General features: G+C 34.1%; 2 protein-coding genes across 2 annotated transcripts; one reads left to right on the forward strand and one right to left on the reverse strand.

The window, feature by feature from the left end:
• Positions 1–1,956: 1,956 nt before the first annotated feature.
• msx3 (muscle segment homeobox 3) lies at positions 1,957–4,402 on the forward strand. The gene is made up of 2 exons (XM_041268000.1): positions 1,957–2,428; positions 3,720–4,402. Exons 1-2 carry the CDS (start codon positions 2,029–2,031, stop codon positions 4,133–4,135), a joined length of 816 nt encoding a protein of 271 aa, XP_041123934.1. The 5' UTR covers positions 1,957–2,028; the 3' UTR covers positions 4,136–4,402.
• A 3,903-nt stretch (positions 4,403–8,305) lies between these two features.
• On the reverse strand, positions 8,306–14,584 carry znf511 (zinc finger protein 511). The gene is made up of 6 exons (XM_041268961.1): positions 14,522–14,584; positions 13,947–14,020; positions 13,220–13,421; positions 12,433–12,557; positions 9,028–9,187; positions 8,306–8,389 (listed from the first exon to the last, which is right to left on the reverse strand). Exons 1-6 carry the CDS (start codon positions 14,582–14,584, stop codon positions 8,306–8,308), a joined length of 708 nt encoding a protein of 235 aa, XP_041124895.1.
• Between the last annotated feature and the right edge of the window lie 13 nt (positions 14,585–14,597).

Below are 14,597 nucleotides of genomic sequence, written 5' to 3' on the forward strand. Positions count from 1 at the left end.
GATATTAAAATATAAAAGCATTACATGAATAAAAATGTATCTTATTATTCAAATAATAAAGATTACAAGAATAAAACATCTGCTTCATCAGCACTACTTGACACCGTTTATAAACTTTACTATAAAATATATAGTTAGAGAAAAGTACACAAATTAAATGCGCGCGCACACACACACACACACACACACACACACACACACACACACACACACACATATATATATATATATATATATATATATATATCCCACTTATTAAGGTATGTTATCATATATCAGCTTTTTTCACATTTAAATCCACAATGATCCACAAAATAGAAATGATCCTGCATAGGGCTACTATCGCTAATAAACTTGTAATAAATACAACTTTTTAATACTCACTTCAAAGAAGAAAAAAAACATAATACAATACAGGTAATAATATATTACATGACATGTGTGCGACACTTAAAATATTTCAAGCGATTTAAAAAGTTCTTTATACAAAGCACTGACGTTTGCTGACGTTTCAACTTTTTTTTTTCCTCAATGCAATGCTAGATACCGAAACATTTTGTTAAGTTTCACTTTTTTCACCTTGCCATTTTACTTAACCCTTTCACAACCGATTGACGGTGTGTTGTCAAACAAACTCATCAATATCCGAGTCACCTACAATCCAATGAAGCTTCCTTTTCTCCTCTTAAGCATTCTGTAATCAGCTATCAATGATATACAGCGTCTTATCGCGTGCTTCCACATAATAACCGCGTAGGCATATGGCATTGTTATTTAAATTAAAAGTATTATAGGAAACATAACTTAGTAAAAATTGATAACTGTTTGCATAAAAATATAAAGATTATATATTGAATTGTACCATAAGTTGTTAAACAAACACTATAGTGATGAGCATAACTATTATATTTAATTGTTTATAACCCCCTATTTAAAGCCACCGATAACTGATAAGTATAATATGAGGTAAAGGTTTCCCTTTCAACTATCCAGGAATGAAACAGTTAACCCACCCTGCTGTAGCAGACTGTGAGAATGTTCCCCTTCCAGCCATGCACGAGACATTCAACGTTCTGAGGACAATTGGTTAAGTAGAGTTAACTATTGCCTATTCTCCCTGAGGTAGCTTCGTTTTTGATCCTGCCGAGCCTGGCGCCTTCCAAAACATAACTTGTCTACCTTATTAAATGCTTTGACTTACTTTATGGTGAAGGATTGCCTGGTGCTTTTCAAATGAAGCTCCAGCAATCTAAAAGGCCAAGACACGCTTTAGGGTGTACAAATGCTGTATTTAAATACAGTCATACTTTTTTTAATAGAGTATGGTAAATAAGTATATCGCATTCAGCTAATAAAGATAGACATACACGTATATTGTATATATTACCCCCAATCACACACACACACACACACACACACACACACACACACACACACACACACACACACACACACACACACACAAAGGTACAGATACAAAGAAACAAGTACGGATACATGTTGTGGCTTTATTACACAGAAAATGCAAGGAATGGTTAAATATTCAAATAGACAAAAAAGTAATTTATACAGACAAAATGCAAAAATAAATACCAACGGTGTGGTTGGTTTCCTGTATGGTTTCAATAAGTGCCTTACTAATGAGTAAAGCGACTCTTTTTCAAGGCTGCCCTACTGGTTAATTACACTGAAATTGCTCTGGTGACTCAGTGCTTCTAGGAGATTAGAGCCCTAGAGCTATCAATAAACCTTCCCAGCAAGACACTATGATTAACTACTCATTTCTTTCAAAAATCATTCTTGATGCCTTTTAGAAGCTTGTCAGCCAATCAAAACGTTGCCTCCAACGTCATATAGACAAAAAGGCAATCTGATTGGAAGGCGGTGAGATAAAGTAAAAGTTACAGAACTTTTATAGCTGAAAGCACAACAGATAAAGCCACAGTGTTGAGGGTACGTTGAAAGACAGTGGTACAATTTGGCCATAGAAAGCGATTTAGGACTGAAGAGTGGTTTTTGCAAAGGTGTATGGCCCCTTTCTCTAGTGTCATGAATCCTGCACACGGGCCTCTCTCTCAAGAGCTGAAGCAGCACGAAAGAGAAGATTCAGAGAAGGAAGATTGTCCATTAAAAGATAACAACGTTATCAAAGGATGTAAAAGCAAGGCATCCAGCCTTCCTTTTAGTGTAGAATCTCTTATTTCCAAGAGATCGCCATGCAGGACTCAATATTCATATGAACAGGGTCTGGTTCCCACTAAGCCCGTTGCTGATCAGCCTCAGTCTCCAAGGGCACTTTCTGCTGAGAAACGCGTTTCTGTGGAGGCTTTTCCAAACTTAACGGAATCTCCAAAAAATGGCATCGAAGATCTTAGTGATAAGGACCAGAGCACTTGGTTTCAAAATTCATCTTTCTCAACTCCGCCCAGTAAGTAAATCTTTATCAGTAAAACAGCCTAGAAAGATGAGCTACCGCATATGGTTTATATGATTATGTATTCATTTTAAAGGGCTGTATAGCAGTATCGATATCGATACATGATATGCGAATTTGATACTTCAATTTGTAAAAAAAAGGCAAATCATTGTCAGATAATACATTGGCAGGTATATTATTATTATTATTATTATTATTATTATTATTATTATTATTATTATTATTATTATTATTGTTGTTGTTGTTGTTGTTTTTAATTGTTCGTTGTTTTCCATGCAATCCCCAAATATTCAACTTGTGGTCAGAAGAATATTATTACACTTCACTTTTAAATTGGGATAGCGTTAAAAGAAGAGATGTAAATGTCTAGATTTTCCTTTTTTTCCAAGTTTTTTCCCCAATGTATGTTATCTTTTTTTGTTTTGTTTTTGTTGTTTTTTATTTAGTTGTTTTCTTGTTTTTGTTTTGTTTTGTTTTTGTCTCAGTTTCACAATGCAGGCTTATAATTAATATATAATTGGAATTAAGGTACATTTCGATCTGCACATTAAAATAAATAACAGTAAATCATCAAATGAATCAATAGATAATGGCTAAACTAATACACAAATATCCACAACACACTTATATGTCTATTTTTTTAAACTTCAAACTTCAAATATTTGTTTTCCATTTAAAATCACAACAGTAACAACTAACCGCGTACTGGTGAATAATACTGTCATGCATTTTAAATACCTACTGAATAATCCACTAAAGTCACCAAGTTAAGTTTAATTTGACGGAGAATAATGGATTGGCCTAGATCATAAGAAATAGTATGTTCGATTTTTCGCATAAGTTATAATTCGTCTTAGCTGCAGCCAAAACCATATATTCTTACTGCAACACGTATACACGAACTTACTGATATATGGAAGTGATGAGTACCTAATATAATAGGTATCATTCCATCAATAAAAAGAAAAGTTAAAGAAAATTGTATCGCATTGTTTTTATAACTTGGCCAATTGACTTGGATAAGTTCCTATATTGCATTATTTTGTTTTGTATACAATAATAACTATACATAGCTCCTTTAGTAAATATTGATTATCATAGAAAGACAACAAGTGTACAGGTCAACAACGCACAAACATGCAAAGCTTTTGAGTGAAAAACAATAAAGGCCAACACAAAAACATTTTTAAAACTGTCCAAAAAGGGTAACCACGCATCGGCCTAAGCATCTTTTGGCCAAAATAATGAAGTGTTGTTTTTGTTTTTTTTTTGTTTTAAACAGGACACTCCAGCCCCCCGCCTTGTACATTAAGGAAACACAAGAACAACAGAAAGCCTAGAACCCCGTTCACCACCTCGCAGTTGCTGGCTCTGGAGAGAAAATTCCGCCAGAAACAATACCTTTCCATAGCGGAGAGAGCAGAATTCTCCAACTCATTAAACCTCACAGAAACACAGGTGAAAATCTGGTTCCAGAACAGAAGAGCTAAAGCCAAAAGACTTCAAGAGGCTGAACTAGAAAAGTTCAAATTGGCCACTAAGCCGCTGCTGCCGTCCTTTGCCTTTCCGTTCCCACTCGGTGCGCACCTTGGCTCTCCTTCACTGTACGGACCGTCCAGCTCTTTCCAGAGACCCGCGCTGCCAGTCCCAGGACTCTTCGGCGCACCAGTGACATATGGGATGTACTATCTATCATAACGAACTAAAACCAGACTATGCCTTATAAAACCATCATGCCATGTACTCAGAGATGTTTAGCCCAGTGAGCGCAAAAAAAAGAACATTTTAAATAGCAAGTATATGAATGCCAATTAGTGTGCACACGATATACACATTCCTTATCGCAAAAAAAAATAATAATAAAAATTAAAAAATTAACTTTTGGTAAATATACAAGGTTATGGTTGTGTTTAAATGCGCGCACATCCGCGAATGCTCGCGTATCACAGGACAGACGCAACAGGTGACTTCGCGCACATCCGCGAATGCTCGCGTATCACAGGACAGACGCAACAGGTGACTTCAGTATATATGATATATATATATATATATATATATATATATATATATATATATATATATATATATATATATATATATATATATATATATATATATATATATATACATATATATATATATATATATATATATATATATATATATATATATATATATATATATATCTAGAATATATATATATAGATATAGTATATATAAACTCCTTATATGATATATATATAGAAACATCCATTAATATATATAGTTCAGAAAAGAATGATTGAATTTGTGATTATCTCCAAACAATGATCCCTAAATATATTCAAATTACAAATATAATTTAAAAAATTTACCTTTCTCTTTTATAACTGATAGGCCACTGGAGACCATATTGTATTGTATTGTGTGTTTATATATGCTTGCAGGTCACATTTTAAAACGTGTATTTGCAAATGCAATGGTATCTTGGTAAACTTTATAAGTTGCACGGTTCCTGTGACGAATTGTTGTTGAAGTTGGTGTCTACTTATAGCATTGAAGGGACCTGTATTTCCCCTTTTGAACAGAGCTCTTAAAAGTCAAGCACTATTGGATGTGAAAACGTCATCCCGTTGACAGGGTAAAGGTCTTCCTTTATAATGCTGTATTTGTAACTTGTTTCCATATTAAAAACTTGTATTTGATCTGTGACTGAGCGATCTTGAGTTGTAAATAAAGTAATTGTAAAAGTATGGTTTGATGTAAGCACTGTCACACAAAAAGTAGGATTACTATATATATAACTGTTGAACCTGTTTACATTTCTACAATAACTGATCATATTTTATTTGTACATACTACATTAAAAAGGAACAGAATGCTGTTATTTTGTACAAAGTATTCAATAAAGACTTTTAATTTACTTTATGAATCTTGAAATGGTCATTATTTTTCTTTTGTGTGGTATGACTTTTACCTGGTTTGAATAACAACAGTTTTGTTACAACTTTATCTTTTAGTTAACGAAAACTGACTAAAAAAAAAAAAAGTGACATATCAAAATATAACATAAAATACTGTAGTGACATTTGTAGTTTATTGGTTACATATTAAATAAAATATCTAAATTATGTGTGTGTGTGTGTGTATATAAATAAATATATATATATATATATATATATATTTATATATATCTATATTATAATATTCTAGGTGATGCAAAACTTTTGAACATAGCTCAATAGACTTATTGGTTATTTCTGATAAAATGTAGTTAAAGTTAAAACAAGCATATTTTTGCATGTTAAAACAACATCAGCATGTCTATTCTAGATTTAGATTATTAATATTAAAAAAAAAAAAAAAGACATATTCACTGATAGACTTATCCTCTGTTTGGATTAATGGTGAATTAATTACAATTCACAATGTAGTTAAGTAGTTATGTCCACAAAACAAAACATGTTTGTTAATACAAGAATATATGATGTAAAATGACCCCAAAACGGCCCCAGTTAGGATATCTATTAATATAACAACACAACAGCAAGCACTCAAGCTATTACAAACTTGCAGTGCTGTTAACCTTGTTTAAATCTGCTTTGCTTGGACACCAGAAAAATAGCCTATTGTTAAAATATATTTGTCTTCTTCTTCTTCTTCTTCTTCTTCTTCTTCTTCTTCTTCTTCTTCTTCTTCTTCTTCTTCTTCTTCTTCTTCTAACTTCGATTAAAGCTTGTCGCTTAGGACACAGCATATATAATATATATATATATATATATATATATATATATATATATATATATATATATATATATATATATATATATATAAACTGTCATTTTAACTCTGTCAACATTGCCAACTTCTAAAGACCTAGAGGAAAAAATAACTAGCCCCAACTAACCTGCTGTGCTGTCTAGGAATATTATTGCACTCAACACAACATAACTGGTCAGATGGTATGCACCAGTTTTTATATGACATAATTAGTGTATAAGACAATGGAACTATTTATTTAATTATAGGGTTGTCTTTTCTGAAGAAAGTTTTGGTGCTGAAAACGTCTATCACCTCCGTGGTATGCATTTTAGTTTGTAAAAAAGCTGTTTTAAAATTGGTTTTCAGGTGATTATAAAAAGTGTATGTTACAGACCTGCAATGTGCTAGTATCCTCCACTGTCCAGAATTACCTTTTAAACATTGCTAGGTGTTTCCATTCAATTTAAGCCGTATTTCTGCAATAACTTGGCACATTTAGTGTACAATAGGCAACTATAATGCATTAGCGCCACCTGGTGGATTAGAGAACATTTTGAAAAATGAATAAAAAGTTATCAGGCGATTTTGCCCCTTTTAATGACAGTTCTATGTAACTAGTGGTACAGTAGTTGTTTTTCCTTTAACACAATCATTTATTTTAAATTTGAAAAAGTGCAAGCCCCCCAACTTGACAATAAACATGTATAACACACCCACTGAGGATATGAATGTAAAACCTTAATTAACAAGCAACTGTATATTATCTATTAACTAATATTAACAAGCTACTAATCAGTTAATTAACTAATAGAGTGCACATTAAAACAACGACTTTGTCTATAAAATGTAACGATATATTGTATTGGAATGCTGAAGGATTGCAGGGAACCAATGGAATGTGAGTGTGTGTGTGTGTGTGTGTGTGTGTGTGTGTGTGTGTGTGTGTGTGTGTGTGTGTGTGTGTGTGTGTGTTGTCCACTTGAATCTGTGGCCATTTTAACTTTATCTGTGTAGTTACAAAATACATTAGGAAAACGTATGATAATCTCAATTTTATAACATTTGAGTAGTTTATTCAACAATAGCATTGACAATAAAACCTAAAAAATAAAGTTGTGTTATATATTTAACTCGCAATATCATCGAATGAAGAAATAGACAAATTAACAACTAAACAAAAGTTTAAAAGTAGCTTTAATATTTCTGTTTTGTTCGATACCTAAAGTAATTGGTTTCCTATAGGACGACGGTTATATATTAACTGTGCTTTAAACGAAACATAATAAAGATATCAGAATACGTAAAACCGAACTTTGCAAACTATATGGGATAAAAGAATGTCCCAAAAGAATTAGCGTAAGTAAAATACGCGCTTGCTTTATAGCAAAGCGTCCGATCACTGCTCAACTGCGGCAAATGCCTTGATAACCATCAAGTCTTCTTGAGCATCACCGAATCAGAAAATGGCGCCACCTGGAGCACCATTCTGATTTTGCCAAGAAGCAGGATTCCTATAATGCAGAGGTTTATGTGGGTACCCTGCATGCCAGGTAACAAGGTATTACCTTCGTAATCCAGGTGGTGGCTGGGTTCATGCTTCATTTAAAAAACATCTGAGAGGTAAAGCTTGTGGTTCATTACAAGGGTCAGCTCTGTGGCATTTATTTATGACAACCTTTACAAACCCCCTCTCACTCCCTCTTGGTTTGTACTTTATTCTGCAGCTCATGGTCACATCACTTGTAACAAAACAACCCCAATCACAATGGTGAATTTTTATTATCGTTTTTAATTTCATGTTCAAATTTTATACTTTTTTAAAGAATACATATTTTGACCTGTATTTAGTAGAAGAGCAACACGACAAAAAAAAAAAAAAAAAAAAAGTGAAAAACATACAGGAAGGGTGAACAAATGTTGTAATCTAAAAATGCAATATTGTTAATGAGATGGCAGATATTGAACATTTTTATAATGTTGCTTTTACTTGATAATGTTAATGAAATTGGCCAGTTGCAGTGATGGGACATTATTATTAGAGCTGTAAAGATCCACTATGAATCCTTACACCCTAAGTTATTGTACCACTTTAAGGAGAGCTGTAGGGGACAGAGCCCACTCATTCATTTAATTTTCTTCAGTAGAAGTCATTTCTTTTTCCTCATGCCCCTGAATCGTCATACTGAGCCAAAACAGATTGTGGCTGGTACCCTAAAAATTAAATAAACAGTTATTACAATAGTCTTTAATTTCACTATTATGGCATGCATTATTATTGTATTGTCCAACAGTTTGCTTACAGTTTTAACCCTTTCCTCTGACACAATCCTTTGTTGTAGCAGGTTTAAGATGGAACGCACGAGTAAAAGGTTCATGGCTTATCTATATCCAATTAGTACACTAAAGGGAGGTGGTACTGAGAAGGCCTTCTCAAAAGAGAGACACCTGTTTCCACCATGCCCCCTAACTATACATCTAACAGCCATTGCAAGGATCCCATGACATGTTTTAAATACATGTCACTATTTATTCATTTTGAGAATTGAGTTAAAAATCTGCATTGGAAAAATGTGAAACTATAACTTTAACAGGGGATTTTAATAAGGGTGGCAGTCTGATTTGTGGTTGAAGTCTTCCCCTTTGTGGTCACAAAAGGGTTACTTTTTTCTCTTTTTAGGAAGGAATATATATATATATATATATGCCCATTTTTTTCAGTATAAAATAGTGACCTAACTTAATCCTGGGGGACTGCTGAAAGTGTTTTACAAAATACAAAATACCAACGAGTGCCTCTACATAAAATAAAATAAAATAAAAACTAACTTGTATAAATAGCGTGGTTTCACCTGCTCTACATGACCAGAGCTGTCTTCATTCACTGCCAGCTCTGCTTTTTCAGGGTGACAGACCTCCATGGACTCCATACTTCCTGTGTCATCAGGACATGGTTGGACTGCTTCAGAGACCTCCACTGTCCCATCTCTTCCATGTGGAGTCTTATCTTGGCTGTTGTAAAAATACAAGTTCTAAGTACAGTTTCTACAGGAGAGTCTCTCTTCCATAACTCATAAACTGAAAGATGAACAGATTTTTCTTATTCTGGTTTAGCATTGTATCCAGTAACAGAAGCTATTACATGCGTGTTATTTTTCTTTTTCTTTTTTTAATTTTTATCATAAACGAATTATGTAGAAACAGCAGCCTGTCACGAGGTAAATGACTGATCAGATTCTTAGAGGAAGCTGCATAGAACTGACTTCTTTATTAAAAATCCAGGATCTTAAAAAAGGAAAGATCAAAACATATACATATAATAGCAAGAACTACAGGGTGCATTTCATGTAATTGGAGACAATGGTCTCCCCCACTCAGGCCACTTGGCTTGTAGACGCTGCTTAGCAACAGCAATCAATCCTTGCAATATGTGAAGGAAAATGGTAACTGTGGCCATACTTTGCATGACACAGAAAACTGCAACAGCAGTGAAACAACTGAGTCCCTAAACAAAACAGATATATAACATGGCTTTGAAATCTTAAAATGCAATGTGAATTGGCTATAACGATATCCACATGATACAGAAACTGCTAAGATCTGGATATGTGGCTGATATGGACATTTATGTTATGTATAAACAACCACAACAGTGAATGGTACATTCAAACCATATTTCAAATCACTGCTAATCCCATCACTATAACTGCAGGCACCGGGACAGAACAACTGAAATGCAGTTGTATACATTAAGTGTATTGTTTTTAAGTGGATTTAGATATGGAAAAAGAAAAAAAAACTATGGCAGTTTCTTCTATGTTAACTATAGTCATAGATGTGTTTTCAATTACATACACTTGTCTTCAATGGACAGGCTGTGGTTTGGGAGTATGTGGTCAGGATATTTCAATTGTACCCCCTTCTGTTCTAACAACCTTCTTTAATGCGCTGAATAAATCTGAAATGACTAAGTGTTTCCAAAAGGATGTTCATTTAGATGCTGAAATAAAATAAATGAACGGTTTAGCCATGAACACTGGAGAGAATGTACCCTCTTCAACAGGCTGAAATCCACCCCACCTCGGACACAACACATTTTTGGAGTCAGGGCACTACCCAATTTTCGTTATCAGTTTTCAAATACAATTTAAAAATCTGTTTTTTTTTGTGCTTAATTAACCAATGACTTGCAAACATGTGCCACTGAATTCAAGACAGACACCACAACACAAAGAAATACTCACTGGTTTCTCTCTCCATGCAGATACTAACATTGGTGTTTCCTCCTCTACACTCTATGGTAGTGAGGTCTTAAATGCTATGCTGTTGATTTCCAGACTCGACAGTCGAGAAGGTTCAGGGGTTCAAAACTATACAGTATAAACAGAGTTTCTAATTTGAGGGGTTATTTTTAATATATATATATATATATATATATATATATATATATATATATATATATATATATATATATATATATAATATATAATATAATAATGTATAATAATAATAATAATACTAATAATAATAATAATTATAATAGGGCTGAAATCATGTTTAATCATGCTTTACTTCCACAGTTTTAAAAATTATATTCAGGGCTGAAATCAGGCTGTACCAGATTTAACCCTAAAATAAGTACACCAATATAAATGTATTTGTACTAGGGTTTATAATCTCCATTTATTTATTTCATTAATAATTCACAAATTATGTCTGAATCATATGAGTGATTCGCACATTATTTTTGATACTTAGTGTACACTGAGTGTACAAAACATTAGGAACACCTTCCTAATATTGAACTGCACCCCCTTTTCCCCTCAAACAGCCTTAATTCGTCGGGGCATGGACTCTACAAGGTATTGAAAGCGTTCAACAGGGATGCTGGCCCATTTTGACTCCAATGCTTCCCAAAGTTGTGTCAAGTTGGCTGGTAGTGGATCTCTACTCCGAATAGTTCATTCCATCTCATCCCACAGATGCTCAGTTGGATTGAGATATGGTGACTGGGCAGGCCACTGCAGTAAGCTGAATTCACTGTCATGTTCATGGAACCATTCTTGGACAATCCTAGCCTTGTGGCACGGGGCATTATCCTGCTGAAAAAATCCATTAGCAGATGGATACACTGCTGCCATGAAGGGATGCACCTGATTGGCAATGATGTTCAGATATTCTGTGGCATTCAGACATTGCTCCACTTTTATCAAGGGGCCCAATGTGTGCCATGAAAATACACACCGCACCATCACACCACCACCACCAGCATGCAATGTTGATACACGGCATGATGGATGCATGTACTCATGTGGTTTTCTCCATACCCTAGTCCTCCCATTAGCGTGAAACAGCAGGAACCAGGATTCATCAGACCAGGCAATGTTTTTCCAATCCTTCAGTGTCCAGTGTTTTCATTCCTTATCCCACTGCAACCGCAGTTTCTTGTGTTTTGCTGAAAGAAGTGGAACTCTGCTAGGTCATCGGCTGCCATACTCCATTCGAGTCAAGGTACAACGAGTTGTGCATTCTTTTATGGGTCTTTCGGCACCAATGTTGTACTGGACTGTCAGTTGACTAACTGTAGCCCGTCTGTTGCTCTGCACAATTCGTGTCAGCCTCCTTTGGTCTATTTCATCAATGAGCCATTTTCGACCACTGGCCTGCCGTTGGCTGGATGTCCTTTGGGTGGTGGACCATCCTTGATACACACGGGAAACTGCTGAGCGTGAAAAACCAAGCAGCGTTGCAGTTCTCGACACACTCAAACCGGAGAGCTAGGCATCTACTACCATACCCCGTTCAAAGGCACTTAAATCTTTTGACTTGCCCATTTACCCTCTGAATGGCACACATACACAATCTATGTGTATCTAAGATTTAAAAATCCTTCTTTAACTTGTCTAAGTCTACACTGATTAAAGTGGATTTAAAAAGTTACATCAATAACGGATCAAAGCTTTCACCTGGATTCACCTTGTCAGTCTATTTCATGGAAAGAGCAGGTGTTCCTAATGTTTTGTACACTCAGTGTGTGTGTGTGTGTGTGTGTGTGTGTGTGTGTATATATATATATATATATATATATATATATATATATATATATATATATATCATAATTAAGTAACCACAACAAAATCAGCTCTTTCAGTAAATTCATTTGTATCGAATAAAGCTTGCTTGTGTGATTTATCAAACTCTTTAAATGTTTTATATACAGTACAGTATTTGTAAAAAGTAAAATAAAAAACATTTACCTTTTGCTTTTCTTGGGCTTATCAAATCTAAAATATGGAGGATAACTGTGAATTTTTATTAAATGATGTTTTCGATCAATACTGGTCTTAAATTTCACATAACAGCATTCTACCATGCACTGATACTGAAAGAAAAGGGGGAAAAGCAGTCAATTATTTAAGTAAGGAAAAGAAAGCAGTATCAGTGTGTTGCTGGCTTTGGCTGTCATACAATTGTAAACCACTAGATGGCAATGTAACACAATTGCAGAAATAAAACTAACTTATAAAAAGTTAACCCATTAGTTATTTAACAACTGTTTTCTTATATAAAATAAAGATATCCATAACACTGGGGTTTTTTGGTTTTTTTTTTTTTTTTTTTTAATGAAACTCTGTTTAATCAATTAAATTCAAAAACAAACTTTCAGCACAAATCTTCAGTGTAATTTAAAGCAATGTTTCATACCCTCTTAATTTGAATGTTGTATCTGTTTATTATTTGGTTGCTAAGCAGTCATTACAGTCTTTGCAGAGCAAGTCTAACCAAGATGGAATTTGTGCAATGTGACCAGTATAAAAATAATTAATTGGGGTTTGTCAGATATTTTCCATTGTCTATCAGTATGGTATAATTTGCAGTAAATGTTTATTGGGATAAAATGTATGTTTGTAGATTTGAATTATGTTCTCATGCACTGCAGGCACTCAGCTGAGTAAGAGCTGGAAACAGCTTGGGTAATTTCAATTGGAAAAACAAGTGGAAGAAATGAATTTGAATACAGTTTTGTGTGTAAAGTTAACTGACCATGTTCTGCTTCTCTGCCAGGATCTGGAACAGGGGATCATGCCACTCCAGTATGTGAATGTCCAGAAGATGGCCAGAGGGGAAGCAGAGCTTGCAGTAGGAGCAGACATTGTGGTGAAATGTATTGTAATGATGCTCATACCTTTCCAGTGTGTCAGAGAGCTGGCTACAGCCTGCTATATGGCATCTGAACTCAGAGACCCTGCACAAGCGAAAAACATCACTGTATAAAAGGGTACCAGTCTGCACTACACACTGTCAGAGTTTCTTTAGACTTTAGTTTTCTGGAATATACAGTATACCAGCTCAAAATTAAGACATGAGCTCCCCAATAAGACCACACACTGTCATTAGAAAAACTAAAATAAAGTCTTCAACAATGAAGACATTGAAAGAGACTTTTAGTGAAAATGATTGTCAGATTTATTATTATTATTATTATTATTATTATTATTATTATTATTATTATTATTATTATTATTATTTCTAAATGTACCACTACTGGTATATGAAACCACATACAGTATAATGTTACCTGTATATTAGCCTCAAAAATGGGTAATTTCGTTTCCAGACATCAAAAGATCAAGTAGAATTTTATTTTTGCCAGCAACGACCTTTTACAAAACCACTGGGATCGGTCTGTTCCTAATCACTAAGTCACTTTCTGCACAATAGTTTATTAATGTTTCTATAAAGAAAAGAAAATCCAATATCATGTACCTACTTTGCTTTCTCAGTATCATCTGCAACACTTGTTATAACATCTTGCAAGTATAGATGTCTTTGGATATCCCCATCCTATAAAATACAAATAACAACAAGGTACATCCCAAAATAAAATAACAATATCAAAACAATAACAATAACATGAAGCATAAAAAGGAAGACAAAAGAGCTTTTCAGTGTATTGTTCATTCACAAATTAGCTTTTCAGTGTATTGTTCATTCAAAATTAGCTTTTCAGTGTATTGTTCATTCAAAATTAGCTTTTCAGTGTATTGTTCATTCACAAATTAGCTTTTCAGTGTATTGTTCATTCACAAATTAGCCACTTAATGCACCTATAGCTTCTTTGGGAGGGTTTCCTGTCAGCACTGACGGTTCAATAAAACACTTTTGCAAATAGATTATACATGCGAAATTCAAAGTAACAAAATGTACTTCAAACAATTCATCTTCTTTGCCTAACCAGAATCGCTGTACCGTGAAAGTAAACGGTGATCTACTATTACCCTTGAGATCATGATGACTCCCTGTTACTGTATTGAGTTCTGCTGTCATTTTTTTAACTGGCAATACTGGGAACGACTGGATGTCCGCATCAGCCTCTGTTAAAAATCGAACACATTCAGACTGCAACATCACTGATAGAAAG

This window comes from Polyodon spathula, chromosome 13 (assembly GCF_017654505.1).
Source record: "Polyodon spathula isolate WHYD16114869_AA chromosome 13, ASM1765450v1, whole genome shotgun sequence".
In the NCBI taxonomy this organism is placed as follows: domain Eukaryota; kingdom Metazoa; phylum Chordata; class Actinopteri; order Acipenseriformes; family Polyodontidae; genus Polyodon; species Polyodon spathula.

What these genes read in the sequence shown, in the direction of transcription:
- znf511 (XM_041268961.1), bottom strand. Translation starts at nt 14,584, where the DNA reads ATGTTGCAGTCTGAATGTGTTCGATTTTTAACAGAGGCTGATGCGGAC. An exon ending in TGGCAGAGAAGCAGAACATG is followed by an intron (nt 12,558 to 13,219) that starts GTCAGTTAACTT and finishes CTTTTCTTTCAG; the next exon opens with TATCAGTGCATGGTAGAATG. An exon ending in AAGCCCAAGAAAAGCAAAAG is followed by an intron (nt 9,188 to 12,432) that starts GTAAATGTTTTT and finishes TTTTTACAACAG; the next exon opens with CCAAGATAAGACTCCACATG.
- msx3 (XM_041268000.1), top strand. Translation starts at nt 2,029, where the DNA reads ATGGCCCCTTTCTCTAGTGTCATGAATCCTGCACACGGGCCTCTCTCT. An exon ending in ATCTTTCTCAACTCCGCCCA is followed by an intron (nt 2,429 to 3,719) that starts GTAAGTAAATCT and finishes TGTTTTAAACAG; the next exon opens with GACACTCCAGCCCCCCGCCT.